A 17,889-nucleotide genomic window follows, 5' to 3' on the forward strand; every position below is an offset into this window, starting at 1 on the left:
ATTTCTTTGTTGAAAAAATAAAGAAATTCTTTCCAATGAGCCACAGACATTTAAGCATGAAAAATGTTTCCATTTGGCCTATCTTGCTTCTTACTTTATGATATTTAAGTGGAAAACAGGAGGATAAGGAGATCCCAAGGTTAGAAGGGCCTATCAGTCCAATCTCCCTGCCATCGCGTTCTATTAAAATATTATCAGCTTGAACCTAAGCTAAGTCAGGAAGCACAGTGGTCAAACTAATGGTGCACGATAAGGGGCACAACTCAGTCTTCGAGAACTCCATGTTCACGTGTGCCTTCCCAACATTGTGGATACATGTGAATGAAATTGAGTCTCTTATGCTCTTGACTTTCAGGACCATTTTTGGCAGACAGTAAAGAATGCATATTGAAAAATGTATTTGATGGAATGTATTATTTATCCCCAGCTTCAAAGTTCAGTGAACCTCCAATTGACCCTAGGACTATTTTCTACTCCCTCTCTTGCTTGTAGGGTGTGTTTCCAGTATGTTTAAGTATCTCTGTGTCATGGAATTCGACAGGAACTAGAAAGCAGAGCCAATTACTCATAATGTTTTCCTTGAGGGTTAGACAAGATGACGTTATATAATTTTTCCCCTCTCTCTGGTGTCACTAACCCTGAAATGATTTTGTCTGAACTATAAAAAGAATATCCTTTGGGAACATCTGAGTAATTCCTCTTGTCTCCACATGAGGGGCCTATTGGGCAGGCTTCCAAAAGATCGCTAATTTTAATTGTTAACCAATCCAAGTTCTCAGATTTATTTGAAACTATTATTGAAGAGACTCTTCTGACATAAAAACTCTCTGCTGGGGTTTTTCACAGCGTATCCCATCAGGGGGAGATGGCGAGACACTGAAATTTTTTGGCCAGTCTATCCACGGAGAAATGGATTTAAATGGTGACGGTCTGACCGATGTCACTATTGGGGGCCTTGGTGGTGCTGCCCTCTTCTGGTAAGTATTTCAATAACACCCAATTAATTCCCCAGTCAGATAAAAATTATGCAGTTTGGGAATATGGAGAAGTTGATACATCTTAAAAATTAAAAAACCATATTAAAGGAACAAGTAGAATCAACTCTTAAGCTGCGGTATCTATTATGTGGCTGGCATTAAGGTAAGTATTCTGTTTGGGGGGAGTCATAGGGGAAAAGAGGGCCTCATAAAGGAGATACATAGACAAGAAAGTTTCCCTAAATTTAAGTTGCTTACGAACTTTTAGGGGTAACTGACTCTTCATTCATTTACCTAATACAAAGAGTTAGACAATTGTGCATCATTGTCTGATTGTGTTTATATTGTTAGTCAAGCAAAGAAGCATCTACAATAATACTTTTTCTCAGCCTTTAAAATGCCTACATCCCCAATGAATTTCAGTCAATTGTAAAACCTTCATCAATGGTTAGATACATTTATTAATGCCATTTATTAATGTTTTGATTGATTAGTAAAATAATAATCTATTAATTAATAACATTAATAACCAACTTGTAAACCAGTTAAAAAGATACAATTTCGAAAAAGGGTTCTGTTTGAAGAAAAGGTAACTAAAAAAAAAAAATCAAGAATAACCTTAATGAGAAATGTATGTGATAATTTTGAAAAATATTACTAGCTTTGTTAAGACATATAAAGGAAGGATTTAGTAAATTTGAATAATGTATTGATGCCATGTCCCTTGATGGAAAGTCCACATGTTGATTCTTTCAAATTAATCATTGGTTTAATACAATTCAGATGGTCTTTTTCCAAAAATGTATGTAGGATAGTAAAGAAAATTGTGAGGTGACAACAGAAACTTGAAAATAGGTGACTTTATCAGAATTTAAGATAATGCTTAAGAACTAATAGTCAACTAAAAATTGTGCACCAAACTATACACAGATATGGTAAAAACTTTACCATTATGGTAAAAACTTTTTTTTAACTTTACAGTAGAGGGCAAGGAAAACTGACCGGTGATGCCTGGGAGGGAAGAATACGGGCAGCAACGACTGTGACTTTGTGGGGGGCCCACCCAAAGCAAGGATCCAAACCAGAAGTCACCAGTGTCAGGAACAAAGAGTACATTTAGTACATTTAGGTTTTGTTTGAACTGTTAATCCTGGATTAATTCATTAGGATAATCTTTACTCACAAATATTTATTGTATTCACCTTCTTATATTAAATATATACATATATGTTTTAAAGGCAGTTTTTATTCTCTAGTTTTGTTTCAAGGGCTTCTTACAAAGCTCTGAAAACAGAGCCTTTCCTGCTTCTGATCAAGGCTTTATTATTAATGGGCCAAAGTGACAGAATTGGGTCCCTGTAATCACCCAGCAAAATGGATTAACCCAGCATACTGCAGCATGAAGACCAAGATTTGCAATGCTTAAGGAGGGACTGAGAGTGGATATGGATGGCGGGTGATAAACAGAGGCCCGCCCAGCATTCAGAGAGCAGATAATGAAAGCCCCATTCTGTGGGACAGGCTGAGTCATCAAAGCTATAAAGATCTGTGCCCGGCAGAGAGGAGCTGTGGGGTGGGGAGTGGTCAAGGCAGCCTCATGCCTGGAGGGGCCAGACTTCCTAGCAGGGAACTAGACACACTCATTCGTTGCTGGCAAAAGGGTAAAGCAACTAAAACCCATTAGCAGGTATTTGTCACTAAGGTGTTTAAAAAGCCTTAAAATGTTCATACTTTTTAACAAGGAATTTACCTCCTAAAATTTTTTAAACATATAATCAGTGGTTAAAGATATATGATCTTTAGAGATCACATGCTGCAGGTAATAACTATTTAAAAAAAATTAAATATCCAATAAGAGGGAACTGAGTAAATAGATTATGGTTCATGCATATGTTGGATCAGTATACTGCCATTAAAAATAATGTTCTCAGAAGAATGTAAGTATTGGAAAGCTGTTCATTATATTATAAGTTTTTAAAGTATGTATGTTTACATATGTATATGGGCCAGTGTGTATATATATATGTATAGATGCATGTATATGTGTGGGTCTCTCTGTGTGTATATATATATAAATGTGAATATATATGAATATATATATATTCTTCTGCAAAGACAAAAGTGCTTAGTGTACCAGTGTGAATGGTGATTATTGCTGAGTAGCAGAATTACAACTGATTTGTATTTCCTTTGTTTCCTTCATTGTGTTTCCATATTTTCTATGAGTAAATCATTGTAAAAGAAAAATAAAATTTTTCTTTTCAAATGCAAAAGCATAAGCAAGGAACTTTGTATTCACAAGATACCTTGCTCTAAAGAGCCAGTCTGGTTACAAGGCAGATTGATTCTCTGGCTCCATGCACTCTTCTTGCCTAATTTTGGATTACTCTGCTCTCACTGCAGGATTGGCTTTGGAATTATAAAAAACTGGGTTTAAATCCCAGTTTTACACTCTGGACAGCTTTTGACCTTAGGTTAAATACTTAATCTCTCAGAGCCTCGGTTATCTCACATATGAAACAGAGATAATAGTATGTCTTGCTATGAAGGTTAATATGAAGGTTAATTTCAAGTTTAAATGAATTAGAAAGAGCGTGTTGCCATGCTTCAGGTGCTGATCTGCTCCTCCTTCCCAGAAGCAGGGGCAGGGCTGAACCCACAGGAAAAACAGACAAGTGTTACAGTGCAGAAAAGTCGTCCAGGGGCCTCTCAACTCTTTCCAGATTGGGAACAAACTCGAAGGTGCTGAAAATATGGTTTGGATTCTGAGGTTGCACCTGGCCACTTGATTTCACCTCTTTTCTATCACGGGCAAAACACATCTTTGGCCTATGAATTGTATGAGGATGAAAAATAATTTCCCCTCTACCCTTCTGAATTCTTGGCTGAGACCCTTGTAATAAAACACAGATTAACAACAACAACAACAACAACAACAACAACAACAACAACAACACAACAGAAGTTTATTAACACGTATCCCTCCGGTATACATGGGAGATGCCCAGGGGGACATGAGTGACTCCCCAGCTAGCTTAGAATTCATACTTAAAAACCATCTTAATAGGGAAAGGGGTAGGGGACATAGGCCTTTTAGGGGAGAGTAAATGATTTTTAGGGAAGATGAATAGACCCTTGAAAGAATGCATGGGAGTTAAGATGGTTTATAGCAAAGTTTGTCTGGGTGTGGCATCCACTTCAGACTCCTCTTGTGATAAGTGTCAGTCTTCCCTGGTTGATGAAACTCGTGGGGAGGAGATGTATGACAACTGAGTTCCTCTTGGAGGCTCTATCTTTAGGCAGGTAAGGGAGGTCAGAGAAACTCTGAACTGCCTCTCCCAGCAGTTGTTGTATTTTAAGTGCCTGCAACTCAAAAGCATCAATATGCCAGAGCAGTGTGTTTTGGGGAGGGTAGCATGTCCTGAAGTCCTATATTTTAGGGTGAGATATTCTGCCACCCTTCAGAACCCAAAGCCTGACGTGGTTCCAGAACAACCTGGGTGTGTTCAGAACATCAGATACAATCTCTTTTGTATCAAAGATTCACCAGAGAAAGGAGTCCTGAGAGCGTCCTACACACAGAGAAGAATCCCGCTGATGCGCCCACTTCACACTCCTCCAGTGATGGCAGGCATCAAATGTAGAAATGTGTGAGCGATCACCATCACTTCTGTGTTTGCAGGTCCCGAGATGTGGCTGTAGTTAAAGTGACCATGAATTTTGAACCCAATAAAGTGAATATTCAGAAGAAAAACTGCCGTGTGGAGGGAAAGGAAACAGTATGCATAAATGCCACCATGTGTTTTGATGTGAAATTGAAATCCAAGGAAGACGTGCTTTATGAAGCCGGTAAGTGTCATATATGTGGAAGGGCTTCGGGGTAGGAGGACATTGTATTTGCTCCAGCAGGATGAAATCCAGTACGACATTTTATTACCTCGATGAGAGGAATCTGCACATCACATTTGCCCCTGTGAACATGTTGAGCCTTGAAAAAAAATTCTGCTGTGGAAGGAAAAGGTTATGGAGCCCAGTAAATTCTGGAGCAAAAAATACCTGCTTATATTTGATGGCCTTCCATAGTTGGATTCCATATCTCCCCTCTGCCTCTCCTATTTATTCTGAACAACCAAGTGCTAAAGAGAGAGAGAGAGGGAGAGAGAATTCAGAGACAGAGTTGGAAGCTGGAGTCTGTCCAGTAAGACCGGTGCTGCAGAGGAGCTGAAAGTCTCACCACCCCGACCTTCCTGAGTTCCCTTTGCTCCAGTTAGAAGGTGACCCTGGTTTTTGAGAGATTCCATGTATGTTCTCAGGTGCATCACGTCAGCCAGGGTCTCCCCCTCCTCCCTACATTCTACAACTTCTAAAGCAGCTTTTAATGATACTAAAACATGCTGGAGTCAGAAGTATGAAGGCCACTGGCTGCCAAAGAGTAATTTACTCTGCAAACCCAGGATAAGCAGAATGAGAAAAACCATTAATCCTTAAAATCTATTTTTCTTAGTTTGCTCTATATGTGCGTATTTATGATCTGCAACAAACCCATGACTTGAAGATATGTGAGTCATAGGAATGCAAAATGATAATTTACATTTTCATATGCAACATTTTAAGTCTTATTTTTATGTAGTAATTAAGCAATCAAACAAGAAAGATTGTTGCCTTCACGGAAAGTGTAAGGTTTAGCATGTTTTCATTATCGTGATACGCTTATTTTATTAAATTTATTTATTAAGTTTATTTTATTATATCCTTTGAACACAATCTGAAATGACATTTTTTATAAAATAGGTTAAAATGCCCTTAATGTATATTTTTATCTCTTGAAATACAACATAATCAATATTCTAAGCAGGGTTCCAACATTTCTAAACTAAAAAAATAAGAAAAGAAGTGAAAACCCAGTACACTTAGACACGGTCAAGAGATTAGGGGCTATGTAGGGGATGTGTGTGTGTGTACATACATATACAATTTTAAATAAGTGTAATTAAACATTAAAAGCCTTGTGAACTCAGAAAGCAGTTCTGTGGAGTTCCTCGAGGTTACCTTCTTAACTGAAAATCCCATTGTACTATGGTAGTGTGGATATGCTGAATAACTTTTTTTTAGCTGATTGCCCAGGAGATTTTTCTATAATACTAATTTAATGAGCTGGATCATATGAAAATCACCCCAAATAAACAATTCTGTCAACTTTTTTTTTTTGCTTTTATAGATATGCAGTACCGTGTCACACTAGATTCTCTAAGACAGATATCACGGAGTTTTTTCTCTGGAACTCAAGAGAGAAAGATTCAAAGAAACATCACAGTTCGAGAATCAGAATGCACTAAGCATTCCTTCTACATGTTGGCAAGTAAATCATGTATAATAGCTGCCTTATTTCAAATCGAGAATGAGATATAGATGTCTCATTTTCAGGTCAATTTTATTGTTTTATTTCAAAGTGCATATCATGAATTAAACTTTGCTCACTATTATCAGAAAACCACAGGTCTGATTTTCTAATTTGCAATTTCATAAAACTATCTTTCATCTTCCTGTGTGTGTTGTCAGACCTCTATATATTATGGAACAGTAAAAGGCACAGTGCACCAATTGATAGAGACCTTGCATTTTGTTCATATTTTCATTTCTTCCATTCGTTCATTTTTTTCTTTCAACTTGAAAGCATCACTGAACTTTTGTGGGCCTTTTCTGCCAATTATGGATAAGTGGTCAAATGCCCTCAGGGGAGATTTTTGGGCCATTTGCTTTCTGGGGTCTGTTCTCCTCCATTGAACTATGTGTTTCATTCTTTGACTTTAAATTGAAGGAAAAAGATCTGGTATTTTCTATCATCTATAGGCTTTGCATGCCTAAATTTCTATTTTAGTTGATGAAGGATCCTTGGAAAGCAAATTTTTAATCTCTAGAGATGGCTGGTAAGCCAGTTTGAACCACTTTAAAAGTATTTTATTGGGTTACTCTATAGGGGGGGAACATCCCCAATAAGGGCAGGAGTTTCTTAAACATTTTCTTAAAATGTACATGATACTAAAAAAAAAAAAGAAGAAGAAGAGGAAGAGGAAGAAAGAAAGAAGAAGAAGAAGGAGGAGGAGGAGGAGGAGGAGAAGAAGAAGAGAAGAAGAGAAGAAAGAAGAAAGAAGAAAGAGAAGGAGAAGAAGAAGAGAAAAGCAGAATGGATGTATTGAGAAAACACTGATTTTAGTAACAGGCATTTGCACCTGACCTTGAAATTTTAAAGGAATCAGTCCTGTTTCCCCCAGCCTCTGACTTCTTTCTGTACCTTTATGTATGTATTCATGTTCCATATTTTGAAAATATTGTAGTTCGGGGCAGGAAAGTGATGGAAGTCACGCATGCTGTGTTTATTCATGTGATTTTTCAAGTCAATATTTCCCATGATGTATATCAAATTAAGCTTATTCTGTCACCATTAAATCAATCTATAATTAGAAAAAAATTAAAATGGAGTTCTTTTCCTATTTGCTTCATCAGAAATGAATATCTAGGAGTTAAAATTTGTATAAAATTTGAAAAGGCATGAAACCAGATTTGGCAGTGCCTCCAACCTAAAATCACTGTAGTATGTATTTCTCCAAAAATTAGTATCTAGCTATATCTAGGCACTGGTCTTAAAAAGAGTGAACTAGTTTCAAAATTTCCAAAATTCCAGATTTTAATGAATACTTTAGCATTTGTTCTGGAGTCAGCCAGGATGGAATTTCTTTCCCAGCCTCCCCACATTCCAAATAATTTTGACAAAGTGGTTTAGTCTCTTAGAGGCTCAGTTTTTCTATCTGTAATATAAAGATTGTAATTGTTATGCATCTTGAAGGATTGCTGAAATAATTCTCAGTAATGTGTACAAAGCTCATAATTCTGGACATGCCATAAATTATGGCTGTCACTGATGATAGTATAAACAAGATTGATCGAATTCACATTATTTCCTTATCATTTTACATTAGAAAATTCTTACAACTCCAAAATATATATTATATTAATGAAATGAAACTCAGTTTAAAGAAAGGATGCTCTCTTGAAGTTGAGAGACTTCCAAGAAGTTTTACATAGTGATTTTTAGCTCAAGGTCTCAAGAGAAGCATTATTGTTAGGCAAGCAGCTTGGAGTGGTAATCCTGAATGGCCAAGTTCAATGTATCCATCATTCCAGCAAGCCTGTCTGAGGAGCTGGAGGTGAGTCCTCTGGTCATAGTCGGAAGCCTCTGCTTTTCATCAGTGTCTCTTTTCAAGGCAGAAGGGAAGTCTCTCTCTGGTGAAGCCAAAGCCTGATCAAGTCATATGTCAGGTCAGGTGCCCAAGAGAGTCCAATGAGCCTGACCCACAGGGGCAGAACAAGGAAGCTGTAACAAGTTCAGAACATCCAATAAATGTGATACCAATGATATGTTTTATGTTTTAACCTCTAGGACAAGCATGATTTTCGAGACTCTTTGAGAATAACCTTGGATTTTAATCTTACCGATCCAGAAAATGGGCCTGTTCTTGATGATTCTCTACCAAATTCAGTACATGAATATGTAAGTCCAATTTTTTTTAATTCAGAATACCTATTTGTGAGTGTGTTAGGAGAAAACCTGAAAAACATAAATAGATGCACACACACAAGCCTAAATCAATTATATTAATTAAAAAATTAGTCTCTTCTAAACTTTTCCCAATTCTTCTAACTTCCTATTGTTGGAGTGTAAAGGAACTTACAAATGACACCTATTTTTATCTCTCCTGAATTTAGGAACAGTTGAAAGAAAGACAAGCGTTGGCCAATTGGAACTCCCTTTTATGACAAGTCAATGATGGTTGCAGGATATAGTTTAGGTATAATGGGTGTCCTCCAACTGAGCCAGGCTTAGACCACAAGCAACCAAACAGGTCATCAGCAGGGCTCAGCTATCTCAGGCCTTGCCACAGGCCCACCCTGTAAAACTTGCAGAATGGAGAAGTGGATGTATGCTTCCCATGGGCACACCACTGCCCCAAGTGTAGAAAAGACAGAAAGCTGTGAGCTGTGTTCACCTAGTTTCTGTTTCCAAATTCAGAGTCTACTGTCCCAACCCTGAGAAAGAGTCAGTGGTTAGAGGGATGTGGTAGCAAGTGTGGCACCAATAGAGGAAACACTGGGGATGGGGAATTACTTTTCCCCCTGCACCTATCTTCTGCTTTCCCTTCCTCCCTTCCAAATACATCCACTGAGTGTCTTAAAGCAACAGAGCTTACAGTCTAGCCTAGGAAAAAGGTATTAGGTAGTAGTTGAACTGTGTGCTCTGGAGAAGAACTTCAGTCCTCTATAGGAACTTCTGCTAGGCTGAGGTGTCGAGAGGCATTCCCTGAAGTTGTGACATTGAAGTTGAGACTGAAAGCATAGGAAGATGTTGCATCCTATTTAGAGGAGTGGAAGGAGTGATGTTCTGGGCAGAGGGATATGTGCAAAAGTTCTGAAGCATAAAAGGAACTAAACTCAACTCACTAGTGTAGGCTAAAGTTGAAGAGCAAGCATGGAAGGTGATGTGGGATGAGGGGGAGGCACAGGCAGGATTTGTAACACTGCACACATTTTAAGCTTTTTTGAAGGGCAGTGGAATGCTATTGAAGGCTTTAATTGGTTCGGTGATAGCTCTGGATTTCTTTTCTTTTCTTTTCTTTTCTTTTCTTTTTTTAAGGCTGACTTAAGCTGCAAGGCAGAGAATAATTGGAAGGAATCAAGAGTAGGTATGGGAGACCAGTTAGGAAGCTGTTGCTTTAGTTCAGAGAGGAAATAAGGGAGGCTGGACTAGAGGTGGTGGTGGAAATGGAGAAGCAAGGAGAGATGGGGGAATTATTTAGAAGAGAGGTAGAATGGACTGTCTTGGTGATGGACTGGATAAGCAGGAGGGACTTAAAGCTGTAGAAGAGTTAAGGAAGCTCCCAGGTAGGTGGCTTGATCATTTTCTACCCTGTTGACTGAGCTCCATTACTTTTCTAAGGAGTTGATAAGAGAAAGTCTCATAATCAGAGTTGAGTGTGACCGTGTTCTTTCACAGCTTTGAATCTGAGAGTATTTGACTGGATTTTTTGCAAAACTTTTCTACTCTGGCAGACCAAAGCCAGTGAAAAACATCTGTGAAAACTGTGCATTCCTTAAAGGACTGGAAGAATTTGTATCCAGAAGTGAAAGATTTTTCTTTTCCCTTATAAATTATAGGAACAAATATTAAAAAAAATAAATAAATAAAGCACTCCTTATGATTCCTGCAGTGAAATCTGATCTCTTTACAACTCACTTGACTTATTTTGGCAATATGTCATTTCTTTTATGCAAGTTCATAGGTAATTTTCAATAATGCTTAGCTGAATTTTGAAAACTGCTCTTCTGTGACCATTTCAGATTCCCTTTGCCAAAGATTGTGGAAACAAGGAAAAATGTATCTCAGACCTCACCCTGGATGTATCCACCACAGAAAAGGGCCTACTTATTGTCAAGTCCCACAATGATAAGTTCAATGTTAGCCTTACAGTCAAAAATAAAAAGGACAGTGCCTATAACACCAGAACTATAGTGAATTATTCTCCAAATCTAATTTTTTCAGGAATCGAGGTAAACTTTTAGTTTTATATTTATTTATTCTTGTAATAATCACTCTTTGAACCTACTTTTCATACTATTGAACTAATTCTTTTTATTACACTGATTTTAGAAGCATAGGAAGTATTTTATGCAAAATTAGTACTCACTATGGTGAAAGTGCCAAGGTTTTTTTCTAAGCTTTCATTCTGATATATTTCTTTAGAGGTGTATGACTCTTCTTGGATTCAGGATGAAAAAAGGATCGCTGATGTCCCAAAACTGTGTGCTTCACAGAGGCCTTACACCACTGAAACTGAGACTGAGTCAAGAAAAACATAAACATAACACTCAAAGTCAAACGAGTTTAACAGAGGTGCAAAGAGAGCGTAATACGTGTGCTGGACGACAAAATATTTACATGCAGAAAAATCAAGATACTATTTCCCACTTTCTATGCAAAATCCTTACAATGGCAAGAGAGTTGTAATAAATAGCTATGTCTCATTGTCATGACTGACTTTTTTTTTATTTTGGCGATAACATAGGTGCATCAAGACGCTATTCAGGATTAATTAGTACTTCCAAATTTGAACTTTGCTTTTAATTCTGACCTCTGAGTGAATTCCCCTGAATTAAAATGCTGTACATATTTATATGAATTAGTAATATATGTAATTCATACTAAAAGCAAATATACTTACATATTTACTATTAAAACTTTAATTGTCTAGTTCTGTAAATTCGGATTTTCACTGATATTTCTCTCCCATTTATTGGGATATCACTTAGGGACATGATACTAAAATAGGCTATATTACTACCATATATTTTAGATTCAGTAAAGAATGTTAATTAAAAATTCAAATATGCAAAGTGATACTGGGAAAATATTACCACTGAATTTTCCTCAGGAAAGTGTACTATATTTAAAAAAAATTTTTTTTGTCTGTATCTTCTTCAGCTGACTTCCTGGCCTTGGCAGAGAGGCAGAGCTGTAAAATCAACAAAGCCCCTCTTCTACTTTTGTTACCAATAACAATAGTATTAATAGTGGCAGTAATCACTCTGTGGGGTCAATGCTGTTAATACTCCCATTTTTCAGTGGAAGATCTAGACGGGTTGGTGTGACTCTCCCAAGTAAAGTGAGAAAAAAATCTTAGTAAGGCAGAATCTAAGGCGTGGCTGGGAAAACTCTAGAAAATCAAGCTCAAGTATTTCACCTGCGCATCTGCTCTAACTCTGTTTACATTCCCTTCCCAGGCTATCCAAAAAGACAGTTGTGAATCCAAGCATAATGTCACATGTAAAGTTGGATATCCTTTCCTGAGAAGAGGAGAAATGGTAAGCAGATTATGGAAAATACATGTGGCAATTGGATACAAAAAATAATACGATCAAAGCCAAATATATAAATTTTTCTAATGGTAGTCGAGGATGATGGAGATGAAGAAGATTGAATTCAAAATTTTGAGATCTTGGAATCAAAAGGCAATTATTGCATAAGTCAAATTCAATCACTAAGACAAAATTAAGAATTTATTCTAGATAACTTATCTGACAAAAGGGAAATGGGAAATTCTGGTATTGGAGTCTCCTGTGGAGTAGGCTTTTCTGGCCTGTAGGAAAAAGAATCTTATGGACTGGTTGGTTTAGAATTTTTTATGGAAACTCTACTTTCATTTCTCTTTTTTAAAATTATGACCTCATTGAGATATAATTCACATACCATACAATTCACTCAGTTAAAGTGTACCATTCAATGGGTTTTAGTATACTTACCATATTGTAAATTGTGCAACCATGACCACAGTTGATCTTAGAACATTTTCACATCCCCAGAAGAAACCCTGTACACATCACCAGTTACTGTTCTTTTTTCCTCAGTAGCACCACTCCCCTTTACCCTAGGCAACCACTAACCTACTTTCTTTCTCTGAGGATTTGCCTATTCTGGCATTGCATACAAGTGGAATCATGCAATATGTGATCTTTTGTGACTGGCTTCTTTCACTTAGCATAATGTTTTCAAGGTTCATCCATTTATCAGTCATTCATTTTTTTAAATTTCCAAATAATATTCCATTGTATGGATATAGCATATTTTACTTACTCATTTATCAGTTGATGAGTTATCAGTTGATTTATCATTTTGAGTTATTTCCATTATTTGACTACTATAAATAATACTTCTATGAATATTTGTGTACAGGTTTGATATAGACACGTTTTCCGTTTTCTTGGGTATAAACCTAGAGGTGGAATTGCTAGGTTATCTGGTAACTATGTGTAACATTTTGGGGAACTGCAAAACTGTTTTCCAAAGTGGCTGCACCATTTTACATTCCTACTAACAGTGTATGATGATTCCAATTTCTCTACATTGTTACAACCTGTCTTTTTTTTTAGCCATCCTAGTAGGTGTGAAGTAGTATCTCATTGTGGTTTTGATTTGCAATTGCCTAATGGCTATTGATGTTAAATCTTTTCATGTGCTTATTGGTCATGAGTATTTTTTTTGGAGAAATGTCTGAATACAGACCCTTTACCTACCTTTTAATTGGGATATCTTTTTTTATTATTAAATTGTAAGAGATCTTTATATATTCTACACGCAAGTCTATTATCAGAAATATAATTTGCAAATATTTTCTTCTATTCTGTAAGTTGAATTTTCACTTTCTTGATAGTGTTGTTTGTAGCACAAAAGTGTTTATTTTGATGAAGTCCAATTTATTTATTTATTCTTTTGTCATTCATACTTTTGGTATCATGTCTAGAAAGATTTTGCCTAACCCAAGGTCATGAAGATTTTCTCTTATATTTTCTTCCAAGAAGTTTATGGTTTTAGCTCTTGTATTTAGATCTGTGATCCATTTTGATGAACTTATTTATATGGTGTAAGTAAAGAGTCTAACTTCATTCTTTAATTGTGGATATACAGTTGTCCCATATCATTTATTGAAAAGACTATTCATTCCCCAATTGAATTTTGGCACTCTTATTGAAAAATCAGTTGACCATAAACATATGGGTTTATCTCTCAAATCTTAATTGTATTTCATTGAGCTATATGTCTATCTTTATGACCATACCACACTGTTTTGATTACCATAGCTTTGTTGTAAGTTTTGAAATCAGGAAATGTAAGTTTTTAAACTATATTTTCTTTTTAAAAATTGTTTGGCTATCCAGGCCCCTTGTATTTCCATTTGTATTTTAGAATCAGCTTGTCATTATGTGGGAAAAAAAAAAAGGCCAGCTGGGAGTTTGATGGGGATTACATTAAATCTGTAGACCTATTTGGGAAGGGTTACCATCTACAAATATTGCGTCTTCTGACCCATGACCATGGGATGTATTTCCATTTATTTAGATCTTAAATTACCTTCAAAAATATTTTGTAGTTGTTTCAACTTCCTTATATTATCATATTTTATAATATAAGACTTCAAAATAGATCCCTGACATCTTTAACATACATTCTAAAAAGCTGAAAAACACTGGCTTGGACATCTGGAAATGGCAGATGCCTAGCTATGTGAAATCTTTAATGATAGATTGTCTATAATGAAATCTTTTAGCTCTTCTTTTTGCAAATGAGAGTTCAAAAAAGCCTTTCCCTTTAACACATGTGGCATGGTTACTAGTGACTTAGGAACCTAACTATGAATCACAGTAATTATTGTTAAAGTCAGTAAATCTTTTCTATGTTCATTTTAGCGTATGGAACTACCTCAGTGTACTAATTTACTTCTGGAACCCCATCATAAAGTCTGTTTTGTGGCTATCCCAAATGAAATACACTGTGAAAGTGCATTTCTTCCCTATAAATCTATAAAATACACATCACACTTGAAAAAAATACATTCATAATTCCTCTAATTTGATGTGGAAGTAAGGAATGTCAGCTCATGTCACCTCCTTCCTCTGACCACTTCAATTAACCATGGCATTATCTGCATTTCCTAAAGAATAATGATATACCCCATGTTATATCCCAATCGTTGGAGGCATTAATTGAAATCTTAGTAATTTCTTAACTATTTCTTCCTTTCTTTAGCTGTTTCTTGATGCTTAAGGTAAAGGCTTAAATCAAAGTGTCTCATCATCAATAGAGAGATGGGAAGATAATGTACAAATAATGTTTACATTGACTTTACATTTAGAGTATATTTCAGTTTCCAGATCTAGATTTGTAGTGTCAGCATTTCAGGATCAGGTCAATATGCAAAGGCAGCTTCTTCAGCCCACTTCTCTGCCATCTCTTCCCTCCATCACAAGACTCATCTGGAATGCCAAGACTAATGTCCAGGACAGTCAGAAGGCTAAGGACAGTCAGGGAAAAAGGAGCTCACTGAGAGATGCCAGCAGTTTGACCCTTTGTATATTATAGTTCAAGCTCCACACCCCTCCAATAAATCTTCTACTGGAATTGTTTTTTGTTTTGTTTTGTTTTTCTTTTACTTTAAATGTTTTATTTGTTTTTGAATATGGAATACATTCATATGGTTCAATAATTTTTAAATATATAAAAACATATACAGTAAAAAAGTGTCCCTTCCATTCTCATCACACTTTTGGTTGAACTCTTTTAACACTTTTATTGTTCCTGTACAGTAAATTACACATATTTCAGATGCACACTTTGATGAATTTTGATAGATGTATACACCAGTGAAACCACTACCACAATCAAGATAGCTAACATTTCCATCACTCCCCAAGAAGGGCAATCTATTAGAATTGTGATTACTGTTTCAAAGCAAAAAGAAAATTGCCAACCTACAGATTCTTAGAACTACTTTTTTTTTAATGTAACTCAAAAAATATGTGGGATAAGAGAATACAAGAGAAAATTCCACACTCCATAATATAGTACAACCATGCAAATCTTAAGCCCCATGAGTTCTAGTCATCCCTTCTATAAATGGTGCCTAAATTGATTAAAAGAGCTTTCAGTATCAAACCTTGTCCTGTTTAGCACTTAATCACAAAGTTAAGTTTTAAGTAGTGTTTATTCACTGTACAGTGGATAATGTACTCTCAATTTTGCTAGCCCAAATTCCGAAACACTCAGTTAGCACAGTATTGGGTTTGTACACATTGTTATGTGGCTGATAACATATTTCTTCAAACAAGCAATCTAGTTTTTGGTCTGCCTGGTGGTATTTATAAAGAATCATGAATTACATAATTCATGTACTCAAGCATAGTTTCTCGAAAGTGGGTTACCTGAATCAGTGTCAGTAATACAAAAACATTTTCCAGTTTTTCTTAGGTATTGATTTTCACTATGCAATTTGTAAACAAAACCCACTGCTTTTTAAATTATGTTTATTATAGTTTACTCGATTCTAAATAGCCAAGCCTTTTATTTGTTTTATACTGTTTTTTTATTCCTTAACAGTCCACACCATTTTTATACTATCAAGTCAATGGAACCAAGTATGTTTTTGCTCTATTTCATAAGGAATATGTATGAATGGTTGCTGGTACTTGAAGTTTCCATTTTAAAGAAGCTTTAATTATGACAATTTCATAATTATATTGTTTATGATTATGGTCTGGTAGACTGGTATTGTAATAAAATATCATTTATATAATTTACTATTTTAATCAAAACAAACATTATACTTTATTTCCTTATCTGTTACTAAACTAAAAACATTTTATTTTATAGGTAACGTTCAAAATATTATTTCAGTTTAACACGTCTTATCTCATGGAAAATGTGATCATTCATTCAAGTGCAACAAGGTTGGTTTATATGCGTGCATAAGTATATGTGTATATGATTTCTTTCATGTATTTAGAATATTTTGTTTTATAGACTCACTGGAACTTCTTACAGATTTTATGAGATGAATAGAAGTAGAAGGCAGTGAACCCCTTTGCTTCACAAAAACGTCCTTGTGAATAATTAGCAAAATTTTTAAAATATATTTAACAGAAATGATACACCAAACTGGATTAAACCATTGGTTCTATGAGCTATAAAACATATTATAATCACATATCATTTATATCTGCCAGATTGCATTTAAATTCATTTAAAATTTTATAGGCTTTGCTAATTTAAGAACTTTTACTGGCTGACCATCAAGGTCAACTGAATCATTAGAGGGACTTAAAGCTTTATGATACCCTTTTGTAGTTTAATCAATTTTATTCAAATCAGTCACAGCTTCTGAAAGATGGCATAGAATACACAAATGAAAAATAGCAAAAGTCTAATAAGGAAATTGGAATAGCGCTTTCTTCTAAGTGTAACTTTCTTCTAAGTGTAACCATCCACTGAACCATAAGGTAAGAACTTGAGATAAAGTTTTATCATCTGTTACTTTATTCCCCAGTAAAAAACAAACAAAAAAAAAAACAGTGCCTCATATCAAATAATTAATAAATAAATGTAAAGTGTTTAATAATTACTCATATCTAATAATTACTAAATAAATGTAAAGTGAGTGAATAAATGAGAAAATTAATTGATGGATGAGTTAATTCTGTATGCTTAATTCAGTTCAATTCAACAAATATTTACTTAACATCTGCTATGGACAAGATATTGAATTTGTCACTTAGGGAATATAAAATTAATAAAATTAATAAGGGCACAAACCTCATCATGGAGTGAAAATCACAGTAGGGAACTGAGACTAGTATTTATTGTAATACAGGATAGGGCAAGGAACAGTCACTAGAGAAATATAAGCCATGTATCAGAGACTTAATGGGTGAAGTTATATCTACTTGGCAATGAGAACCCAAATGGAGAAGGACCTTAAAGAATGGGTAGCAATTCAGAAAGGTTGGTAGAACATTTCAGGCAAAACATACAGCTTGTGCCAAAACTCAAAGGTAAATCTACTTGGGGGAAAATTGGGTAATCCATTTAGTGCAAATATAGAGAATTCATAAAGGAGTAATGGAAGATAAACAGGGAATGCACATCTTACCTGGTTATGGGGACTATTGAATTTCAAAATGAGGTATCTTTTATTAATTGAACAGGCCCTGAGGAGACAGGAAAGGCTTTGAGAGGTGCAGTCATATGTACAGAGCTGTTTCTTAGGAAGATTAAGTTGGCTGCAGTGTGGAATGGGTAGGAGGGACAGGGACCATTAGCAGCAAAAGCCCAGCCACACATGTATTTATAACCCATGTCACGGGGCTGCCTTCACTGCCCCACCCCAAGCCACTTAATACACTTGGGAATAAGCAGACCCATTAAAAGGTACTCTTTGCCCATTCTCTGAGACAAAATGCTAAGTCCTCGGTCACCTGGTGGAGGGGTATGTATAATAATAATAATGAAAGCTAATGCTTATTATTTCTACAG

The 17,889-nt window shown here is 35.7% G+C and overlaps 1 protein-coding gene across 1 annotated transcript in view; it reads left to right on the forward strand.

The window, feature by feature from the left end:
* Positions 1 to 17,889, forward strand: part of ITGA1 (integrin subunit alpha 1) — a 153,171-nt gene that overhangs the window by 111,873 nt on the left and 23,409 nt on the right. Inside the window, exons 15-21 of the mRNA XM_010974354.3 lie at positions 847 to 977; positions 4,660 to 4,826; positions 6,196 to 6,332; positions 8,416 to 8,526; positions 10,371 to 10,580; positions 11,811 to 11,891; positions 16,231 to 16,307. Coding sequence (XP_010972656.1) covers positions 847 to 977; positions 4,660 to 4,826; positions 6,196 to 6,332; positions 8,416 to 8,526; positions 10,371 to 10,580; positions 11,811 to 11,891; positions 16,231 to 16,307 — 914 coding nt within the window. The remainder of the gene's footprint in view (positions 1 to 846; positions 978 to 4,659; positions 4,827 to 6,195; positions 6,333 to 8,415; positions 8,527 to 10,370; positions 10,581 to 11,810; positions 11,892 to 16,230; positions 16,308 to 17,889) is intronic.

The sequence above is a fragment of the Camelus dromedarius genome, chromosome 3, assembly GCF_036321535.1.
Source record: "Camelus dromedarius isolate mCamDro1 chromosome 3, mCamDro1.pat, whole genome shotgun sequence".
Lineage (NCBI taxonomy): Eukaryota > Metazoa > Chordata > Mammalia > Artiodactyla > Camelidae > Camelus > Camelus dromedarius.